The 11,175-nt window shown below is 46.0% G+C and overlaps 1 protein-coding gene across 1 annotated transcript; it reads right to left on the reverse strand.

The window, feature by feature from the left end:
• Positions 1 to 4,476: 4,476 nt before the first annotated feature.
• On the reverse strand, positions 4,477 to 6,913 carry TOMM5 (translocase of outer mitochondrial membrane 5). The gene is made up of 2 exons (XM_075338687.1): positions 6,720 to 6,913; positions 4,477 to 4,683 (listed from the first exon to the last, which is right to left on the reverse strand). The coding sequence occupies exons 1-2, from the start codon at positions 6,838 to 6,840 to the stop codon at positions 4,649 to 4,651; spliced, it is 156 nt and encodes a 51-aa protein (XP_075194802.1). The 5' UTR covers positions 6,841 to 6,913; the 3' UTR covers positions 4,477 to 4,648.
• Positions 6,914 to 11,175: the final 4,262 nt, after the last annotated feature.

Below are 11,175 nucleotides of genomic sequence, written 5' to 3' on the forward strand. Positions count from 1 at the left end.
TCTCATCTCCTCTTCCCACTATCGCATCCAAGATTTCTCCCATGCTTCCCCCATACTCTAGAATGCTTTGCCACAACACATCAGACTCTTGCCCACCTTGGCAAGCTTCAAAAGGAACCTGAAGACCCACCTCTTCCGACAAGCCTAAAACCTACAATAACCCTCAGTCTGATACAGTAGGTGAGGGTAGAGCTGATTGTGCGGCGCTGTATCTTCACCTATCTCTTGTAGACTGTGAGCCCTCGCGGGCAGGGACCTCTATCCTCCTGTACCTGTCTGTGTCTTGTACTGTTTATGATTATTGTACTTGTCCCTATTATGTACACCCCTTTCACATGTAAAGCACCATGGAACTGATGGCGCTATAATAATAAATAATAATAAAATGTGCTGGGAATGAAAATTATACACTGGAAATATTGGAAAATGTGGACATACAGTCAGGGCCAGAAATATTTGGACAGTGACACATGTTTTGTTATTTTAGCTGTTTACAAAAACATGTTCAGAAATACAATTTATATATATATATATATATATATATATATAATATGGGCTGAAAGTGCACACTCCCAGCTGCAATATGAGAGTTTTCACATCCAAATCGGAGAAAGGGTTTAGGAATCATAGCTCTGTAATGCATAGCCTCCTCTTTTTCAAGGGACCAAAAGTAATTGGACAAGGGACTCTAAGGGCTGCAATTAACTCTGAAGGCGTCTCCCTTGTTAAGCTGTAATCAATGAAGTAGTTAAAAGGTCTGGGGTTGATTACAGGTGTGTGGTTTTGCATTTGGAAGTTGTTGCTGTGACCAGACAACATGCGGTCTAAGGAACTCTCAATTGAGGTGAAGCAGAACATCCTGAGGCTGAAAAAAAAGAAAAAAATCCATCAGAGAGATAGCAGACATGCTTGGAGTAGCAAAATCAACAGTTGGGTACATTCTGAGAAAAAAGGAATTGACTGGTGAGCTTGGGAACTCAAAAAGGCCTGGGTGTCCACGGATGATAACAGTGGTGGATGATCGCCGCACACTTTCTTTGGTGAAGAAGAACCCGTTCACAACATCAACTGAAGTCCAGAACACTCTCAGTGAAGTAGGTGTATCTGTCTCTAAGTCAACAGTAAAGAGAAGACTCCATGAAAGTAAATACAAAGGGTTCACATCTAGATGCAAACCATTCTTCAATTCCAAAAATAGACAGGCCAGAGTTAAATTTGCTGAAAAACACCTCATGAAGCCAGCTCAGTTCTGGAAAAGTATTCTATGGACAGATGAGACAAAGATCAACCTGTACCAGAATGATGGGAAGAAAAAAGTTTGGAGAAGAAAGGGAACGGCACATGATCCAAGGCACACCACATCCTCTGTAAAACATGGTGGAGGCAACGTGATGGCATGGCCATGCATGGCTTTCAATGGCACTGGGTCACTTGTGTTTATTGATGACATAACAGCAGACAAGAGTAGCCGGATGAATTCTGAAGTTTACCGGGATATACTTTCAGCCCAGATTCAGCCAAATGCCGCAAAGTTGATCGGATGGCGCTTCATAGTACAGATGGACAATGACCCCAAGCATACAGCCAAAGCTACCCAGGAGTTCATGAGTGCAAAAAAGTAGAACATTCTGCAATGGCCAAGTCAATCACCAGATCTTAACCCAATTGAGCATGCATTTCACTTGCTCAAATCCAGACTTAAGACGGAAAGACCCACAAACAAGCAAGACCTGAAGGCTGCGGCTGTAAAGGCCTGGCAAAGCATTAAGAAGGAGGAAACCCAGCGTTTGGTGATGTCCATGGGTTGCAGACTTAAGGCAGTGATTGCCTCCAAAGGATTCGCAACAAAATATTGAAAATAAAAATATTTTGTTTGGGTTTGGTTTATTTGTCCAATTACTTTTGACCTCCTAAAATGTGGAGTGTTTGTAAAGAAATGTGTACAATTCCTACAATTTCTATCAGATATTTTTGTTCAAACCTTCAAATTAAACGTTACAATCTGCACTTGAATTCTGTTGTAGAGGTTTCATTTCAAATCCAATGTGGTGGCATGCAGAGCCCAACTCGCGAAAATTGTGTCACTGTCCAAATATTTCTGGACCTAACTATCTCAGCACCATCAGTGAGAGATAGGGTAGTATTGTGAGGACATACCATGTGGAATGGCTCAAGCCGGCTGAATGATCTAGTCTGCCAATGTTAAATCCTTTTTATATGAGACAATTAAAAGGGGTCTGTCCATCTCTGGGGGCATTTTTTTTTTAAGAAATTAATACATTTGAGATTAAGAATAGAATTGAGCGAGTACCTAACTATTTGTACTCACCATACTCATAATGAGTACTGTCTAATACTCGTGTATTCATTCCAAATAGCATGTGCAATGCAAGTCAATGGGGAAAACTCAAAGTAACGAGTAACCTGAATACCGTACTATTACGTTACTCGTTACAGTGTGAGTTTTCCCCATTGACTTGCATTGCACACACTATTTGGAATGAATATGCGAGTATTAGACAGTACTCGTTATGAGCATAGCGAGTACGAATAGTTAGGTACTAGCTCAACTCTAAAATTCATTTTTGCAATGAGGTTTTATTAAAAGTTTGCACTGTTTGGCTTTTACAGGATCAAGTTTCCCTTTGCCGTCAATATTGAAATGTGTTCATAAATCAGTAGAGAGCAACTCACAAACAGGGATAAAAGAGTTAAGGCCCCATACACGATGGATTAATGCAGCCAACAGACTTGTACGTATGGAGGCACTGGCCAATGATCGGGAGAATTGTCGATTGGGCATGTCCAATTTCAGTGTTGTCCTGTAGAGAAGCTTCATGCCAATGAGCAACATTCTCATAGAAAACACAGGAGCACTCAGCTGAGTGCCGGTGTATGTAAGAGTGAGCGGAGATGGCTGTCAACAGAATGAGTGACCAAAGCATCATTTGCTGACAGCCATCTAATGTGTATGGCCACCTTTACAAACTCCCCACCAGACTGTCAGAGCTGGCTGACAGATTCTCCGTTAACTCATATTCTGACCAGCATTAGACAGCACAACACGGGCTATAGAAGGAAACAGGACAACATTTTTAATTAACTCAATTGCAAAAATTATTTACAGCAGCAAATGTTCTAATTAATTTTGGTCCAAATCCACAAGCCTGCTGACACTATGCATCCTCACACTGCACTGGAGGATTCTCCGGTGTCAGAGCTCGGAATGTGGCTGTATATATGTATACTCCTGGCCAGAATCTGACTAGGTGGGTACAGCCTGGCTCAATGTGCTCCTCCTTGGAGTCCTAGATCACACAAATGCCCAATGACCGCCGTGAATTTGGGCATGCACAGTGATTTGCCTATGTGCCTCTGCCATCTCACAGCACACGCTGGACTGCTGTGTATAGTGCTGAGGATACAGGCACAAGTTGCAGTCTGTGGAGCCATTGGCGTGATTTAGGCAGCGGGAGAACTATAACTTTGGCTCTGTGGACTCCATATTGGCTGGCCTGCTCAGCACTAAGTGCGGCACTATAAGGCTGTGTGCTCACAGGAGCTTGCACCGGTGGATATATCCGCTGGTATGTCCGCAGGTTTATCGCAGCAGCTCCCCGGAATCCACAGCTATACATAGCTGCGGGATTCCAGCGAAATATCTGCAGTAAACCTGCGGACATTCATGTGGCTTACCTGCGGAAGTCCCAGTCTGTATCTCCATAGTGGAGGGCCGGGATTTCCCCAGGTAATTCTGCAGGAATAATTGACATGCAGTTATGTGCAGCTGCGGGACGTCCGCAGCCACATATACCGCAGCATGGACACAGCACTCCCCAAATCCCATAGGATAACATCTGGAGTGTCTGTACTTGCTAAAACCTGCAGATTTATGTAGTAAATCCAGATAAAACCGCAGGTTTTCCGCGGCAAAATCCGCGGGTACAGAGTCCCGTAGGCACATAGCCTAAGGGTATGTGCCCACGATCAGGACTCACTGCGTCCTGGACGCAGCGGGTCCTGACCTGTACCCACGATCAGGGTTCAGTGTGCTGCAGTCTCTTCCTAAAGAGGACGCATGCGAAGCCACAGCAAACAATTGACATGCTGCAGTCTGGAAAGACGCACCACAGCTCAGTTTTTCCTGTGGGCCGTACATGCACAGTTAGCACGTGATTTCTAGAAATCCCATCCACTGTGCTTGTACTGTACATTGCAGCGTTTTGGACACAGCTGAAGCATGCTGCCTCCAAAATGCTGCAAACCTTGATCGTGGGCACGCAGCCTAAGATTAAATCCCAGATGTTACCATCATGCCAGGAGCTTGCCCTGAGGGTTACTAGGGATCTGCATTACCACGAATGCAGCACTCCAATTATCAGGGGTCAGTCCTCTGTCAGGGTCCCTTAAGCTCAGAGCTGACGTTGCGGCTCCTTTCCAGGGCTGCGTACAAGACATGAATGATCCTGGAGCCTGTTATAAAGGAAACATGTCTACTTTATTTAAAAAGTCCTAGGAAGGCCTCTGCTTGTGTGTGGCTGCTACAATGAGAAGGAATGGCATGCGCCGGGAGCTATAGTCCTCAGTGTCGTCATGCAGTCCGGTATCCTGGCGTGTGCCCACAGCGGAGGTCAGGGTCCGCGGACCATCATATACTGTCCAGCTTCTTCAGAATGAAAGGTGCTGAAAACAAGCAAAAGGTGCATGTGAGGAGCATAGCGACATGTGAGGAGCATAGCGACATGTGAGGAGCATAGCGACATGTGAGGAGCATAGCGACATGTGAGGAGCATAGCGACATGTGAGGAGCATAGCGACATGTGAGGAGCATAGCGACATGTGAGGAGCATAGCGACATGTGAGGAGCATAGCGACATGTGAGGAGCATAGCGACATGTGAGGAGCATAGCGACATGTGAGGAGCATAGCGACATGTGAGGAGCATAGCGACATGTGAGGAGCATAGCGACATGTGAGAGGATAGAGACATGTGAGAGGATAGCGACATGTGAGAGCATAGAGACATGTGAGAGCATAGCGACATGTGAGAGCATAGCGACATGTGAGAGCATAGCGACATGTGAGAGCATAGCGACATGTGAGAGCATAGCGACATGTGAGAGGATAGCGACATGTGAGAGGATAGCGACATGTGAGAGGATAGCGACATGTGAGAGGATAGAGACATGTGAGAGCATAGCGACATGTGAGAGGATAGCGACATGTGAGAGGATAGCGACATGTGAGAGGATAGCGACATGTGAGAGCATAGCGACATGTGAGAGGATAGCGACATGTGAGAGCATAGCGACATGTGAGAGGATAGCGACATGTGAGAGCATAGCGACATGTGAGAGCATAGCGACATGTGAGAGGATAGCGACATGTGAGAGCATAGCGACATGTGAGAGCATAGCGACATGTGAGAGGATAGCGACATGTGAGAGCATAGCGACATGTGAGAGCATAGCGACATGTGAGAGCATAGCGACATGTGAGAGCATAGCGACATGTGAGAGCATAGCGACATGTGAGAGGATAGCGACATGTGAGAGGATAGCGACATGTGAGAGGATAGCGACATGTGAGAGGATAGCGACATGTGAGAGGATAGCGACATGTGAGAGGATAGCGACATGTGAGAGGATAGCGACATGTGAGAGGATAGCGACATGTGAGAGCATAGCGACATGTGAGAGGATAGCGACATGTGAGAGCATAGCGACATGTGAGAGCATAGCGACATGTGAGAGGATAGCGACATGTGAGAGCATAGCGACATGTGAGAGGATAGCGACATGTGAGAGGATAGCGACATGTGAGAGCATAGCGACATGTGAGAGCATAGCGACATGTGAGAGGATAGCGACATGTGAGAGGATAGCGACATGTGAGAGCATAGCGACATGTGAGAGCATAGCGACATGTGAGAGCATAGCGACATGTGAGAGCATAGCGACATGTGAGAGCATAGCGACATGTGAGAGCATAGCGACATGTGAGAGCATAGCGACATGTGAGAGCATAGCGACATGTGAGAGGATAGCGACATGTGAGAGGATAGCGACATGTGAGAGGATAGCGACATGTGAGAGGATAGCGACATGTGAGAGGATAGCGACATGTGAGAGGATAGCGACATGTGTGAGGATAGGGACATGTGAGAGCATAGCGACATGTGAGAGCATAGCGACATGTGAGAGCATAGCGACATGTGAGAGGATAGCGACATGTGAGAGCATAGCGACATGTGTGAGCATAGCGACATGTGAGAGGATAGCGACATGTGAGAGGATAGCGACATGTGAGAGGATAGCGACATGTGAGAGGATAGCGACATGTGTGAGGATAGGGACATGTGAGAGCATAGCGACATGTGAGAGCATAGCGACATGTGAGAGCATAGCGACATGTGAGAGCATAGCGACATGTGAGAGCATAGCGACATGTGAGAGCATAGCGACATGTGAGAGGATAGCGACATGTGAGAGGATAGCGACATGTGAGAGGATAGGGACATGTGAGAGGATAGCGACATGTGTGAGCATAGCGACATGTGAGAGGATAGCGACATGTGAGAGCATAGCGACATGTGAGAGGATAGCGACATGTGAGAGGATAGCGACATGTGAGAGGATAGCGACATGTGTGAGCATAGGAACATGTGAGGATAGGAGCATGTGCGCTGCACCCCCGCCTGCACAGGGCGCCTCACTTACTGATCCTCAGCACGGCCACGTAGATCAGGAAGTTCCGCACCGAGCTGATCACGTCCTGCCGCATCTTAGCCCGCATCTCTTCAGGGTCGGCTTTCGGCCCAATACCTTCCAGGCGGAACATGGCTCCACGATGACTGCAATAAGATGCTGGGGGTCAGTCACAAGAGACTCCGCCTCTCAGGGACGCCAGGATTGGACGTAGGACGGGAGCCGTAGAGGGACAATTCCAGGTGACGTCTTTGCGTTTAGAGAGAATGCCCGGATGACGTCACGCGTTTAGCCACAGTGCGCTATAATTTGTCACGTGATCGCTCACAGTACTTTACTCAATGTGGGGATAGCAGGGATGCAGGGCAGCCGCAAAGCTCTCTTTGTGATGTCGCTGTGTCTCACAGATCCATCAATAGATACGCTAGAGCTCTTGTCCTGACCTAAGGTGTCCATTTCCTGCTGAAAATTACCCCAATCAGCCACCTAGTGCCACCAAAACAGCTCACACCCATCAGAGGGACGACCATATCGGTGTGCAGCAGCACATGAGGCCAAGAGGTAAGCCGAACCTCCCAAATTGTGAAGAATAGAAAGAGGGACATGATGCAACGCGCAGGTCCACCATAGTCCAGAGATGGAAACCTGTAAATAAACCCAGAAATATAAAAACACAGAAAAATAAAACTAGACACTTTCCCTCATTCACCACTTCCCCAAAATACCAAAAATCCCCAACAGGTCTAATGTAGTCCAGAGCGAACACGACGAGCAAAGTCTATAGAGCATTGTTCTGAAATTCCACAAGACCCATTGACTGTAATGGGCAGTGACATCAGTTACATCACCACTCATCAGAATCATGCAAAGCACAGCATCACCCGGACTGTCTGATGAGCTCAGACTAGGGGCGTAACGATAGCGGTCGCAGCAATCCCAGGCCGAGGGCTACAGGGGGCCCGTCGGCCCTAGTGCCTGTTTCATTTGGATGATCGTCCAAGGGCGCGCATCCAGCTGAAATACATCGCAGCACAGAGACCCATCAGAACCCTGCACTGCAATTTGCCGACTGCCAATTAATTCTATGAATATTCACTGTTCCCCACGCCCATAATCCAGGGCATGGGGAGTAGAAAATATGCCAACACCAGGCAGCTGACCGCGCTGTAAGTGGGCGTGCTGCACATGACAGTAATGTCATGCACTGTGCCGCTTACACACTGCTCAGTTGCAGCATGCCATCATCAAAGGAGGAGACCAGGTGAGCGGGGAGAAGGTGAGTATAATCGGGGGTTTTTTTGCGATGCCCAGGGGTATCATATGTACCAGGATGGGGACATAATCCAGGATTGGGCCATTATGGGGAAATGTATACCAGGATGGGGTCATTATGGGGACATGCATACCAGGATTGGGCCATTCTGGGGACAAGTATACAAGGATGGGACCATGATGGGGACATATATACCAGGATGGGGCCAGGATGTGGACATATCCCAAGATAAGGATAGGGCCAGGATGTGGACATATAGCTGGATGGGCCATGATGGGGACATATATACCATCATCTGGCCATGATGGGATCATATGGCAGGATGTGGCCATGATGGAGACTTATACACCAGGATGAGGCCATTATGGGGCATGTATACCATGATGGGGCAATTATGGGGACATGTATACTAGCATGTGGCTATTATGGAGACATCTATACCAGGATGGGGCCATAATGGGGACAAATATATCAGGATGGGGACATACATACCAGGATGGGGTGATTTTGGGGACATATACCAGGATGGGGCCATTATGGCAACATGTATACCTGACTAAGACCATTATGGGGGCATATATCCCAGGATGGGGCCATCATGGGGGCATATATACCAGGATAGTGCCATTATGGGGACATATATACCAGGATGTGGAAATATACGAGGATAGGGCCAGCTTGTGGACACATTCCAGGATGGGCCATGATGGGAACAGATATACCAGGATATAGCAATGATAAGATCATACAGCAGGAAGTGGCTATGATGGGGACATATACCAGGATGGGGCCATGATAGAGACATATATACAAGGATAAGGCCATATATACTAGGGTGGACCATGAAGGGGACATATATACAAGGATAAGTCCATATATACTAGAATTGACCATGAAGGAGACATATATACCAGGATGGGGCCATATATACCAAGATGGGGCCATATATTCCAGGATATAGCCATGATGAGGACGTATTTACCAGAACACCAGGATGGGGGACATATTTACCAGGAAGTGGCCTAGTATGCGAGACATTAGTACAGAATGGGGCTCAGTACTACACAATGAAAGGGTGGGGAGGGCAATTTGTATGTCCTTATAGGATTTGGAACGCTACAACTGCCCATATATTTGACCAACATGTGGGGAGGGGGGCAGGCTCAAACTTTGCACCGGCCCCCTTCGGACTAGTTACGCCACTGACTTTGACGTTACTGATCTGGGTCTCGCAAAGTGTCAGAACGAGGCTCCATAGACTTTGATAGTCAGATTTCCCCTGGACTACGTCAGATCTGCTGGGAATTTTTTTTTGGGAATAAAGTGGTGCACATAGGAAAGTGTATTGTTTTATTTTTATGTTTCTGTTTTATTGCAGGTTTCCATTTTTGGACTATGATTGATTCTTTAGACTACGGCAAACCTGCTTCTTTTTTTTTTTTATAAATTGGTGAACCAGGGAAAGAGTTGGGGAGTATTTTTTTAAAATAAATAATATGTATTTGTGTGTGTGTCTGTTTTTTTTTCTTTTTACTTACTGGATTAGTATTAGGGGCGTCTGACACCAGGGCTTGATGCCAGTTGACACTATAGCTGGTATTCATCCCAACTACCATTACCCCGATTGCCTGGGACCAGGGCAATCAGAAAGAGCTGAGGCAAAGCACTAGAATTGGCGCATGTAATGTGAAGTGCACTTCAGAGTGCGGGCTGCTATTTTTAGGCTGGGAAGGGCCCAATAACAATGGACCTGCACAGCCTGATAATATCTCTTGGCTGTCTGCTTTACCTTTCCTGGTTATTAAAAATAGTGGGAACCCCTCATTATTTTTTCATGTAATTATTTCTTTGTCTAAATATCTGTACAATCTACTATCTATCAATCATCCTTGCACATCTTTAATATATAAAAATGTTTAATTTCTTGAATGCATTTAAGTTTGGTACATGTCACACAGATGACGCACTGATGTCATACAGATGTCATCCGTGTGCTGTACGTGTTTTTCATGGACCCATAGACTTCTGTTGGCCCTTTTTATCTGTGCTCCCAGTAAAAACATGGCACGAAGGTGTGAAGAGCAACAGAGATTTTAATGTATATGCGTGTGAACGTGTTTCCAGTATGTGTGAAAACAGACGCCCCACGTACTGGAAACACATATGTGTGAAGGCAGCCATAGATATACACCTCTATGTACAGATTTATCTCTATGTACCTGTATAAGCTGCTTCTGGGATCCCTGACTGCATTACAGGACAAGTATAGAATATTTTCATATCTCTCTCAGTCTGGGCAGTGGGCAGTGGCTCTTTGGTAGAGCTGTTACCTAGGAGTTCATGAGTTTGAGTCCTAAACAGACCAGAGGAGAGGAGAATTGATAAGTTAATTTTTACACGTGCAAAGAATTGCCTCCCTGCCCCCGGAGAAGGATGAGCTACAGAGCTGGCAATGAGAGGTTAGAGGAAGTCGGCAAAAAAGCCCTGACTGCCAGGGCAGTGGTACTGAGCCCTCTAATCGGGACAATCCCTCTGAATCCGGGACAGTTGGGAGCTAAGTGTAAGGAGGACCATATAGGAGTGCAAAGGGCCCATATCTTGTTCATCTTACACAGGGATTTCTTCTCTCTGTGTATACTAGTGTCATAAAACATAGTATTGTGCACGACAATGGTAATAAGTCTCTATATGTTGACCGCAGAAGGGTGGCACTATAAAAAAATCTGAGGGCAGATGAGCAACGCCATTTCCATAGAAGTGAATGGAATTATGGAAACAATGTAGTTCAGATGTGCTCAGTTATTTCCATAGCCCTGTTATACCATAATAAGTTCATTATAGTGAAAAATAAACATTGTTTTCTCTTTCCTTAGAATCAGTGAACGTTCAACTTCTGGGATCCCACCCATCAGCAAAACGAAGGGGCTGCCATGCTCCTTCGAGCACCGTGCAGTATTCAGTGGGACAGCTTGTCCATAGCGACAGCTGCACTATAATTACCTTGGTGATACATGTATTGTAATTTTCACCATAGCAAAAAAACAAAAACCTTTGTAATTATCGGTATGAAAGAAGATGCTCAAAGAGTTAATGCACCATATTAGAGATTTCTATGGGTGCTATATTAAAATTTGGTAGTACTCTGTATTACTGCGCACACAACGACATGGGGGATCAGTTGTCAAACAAATGTTA

The sequence above is a fragment of the Anomaloglossus baeobatrachus genome, chromosome 1, assembly GCF_048569485.1.
Source record: "Anomaloglossus baeobatrachus isolate aAnoBae1 chromosome 1, aAnoBae1.hap1, whole genome shotgun sequence".
In the NCBI taxonomy this organism is placed as follows: domain Eukaryota; kingdom Metazoa; phylum Chordata; class Amphibia; order Anura; family Aromobatidae; genus Anomaloglossus; species Anomaloglossus baeobatrachus.

Bases quoted from the DNA above. Each gene is read 5' to 3' on its own strand.
- TOMM5 (XM_075338687.1), bottom strand. From the start codon at position 6,840: ATGTTCCGCCTGGAAGGTATTGGGCCGAAAGCCGACCCTGAAGAGATG. The intron at 4,684-6,719 runs GTAAGTGAGGCG...GCTTGTTTTCAG, and splicing joins CGTGGCCGTGCTGAGGATCA to CACCTTTCATTCTGAAGAAG.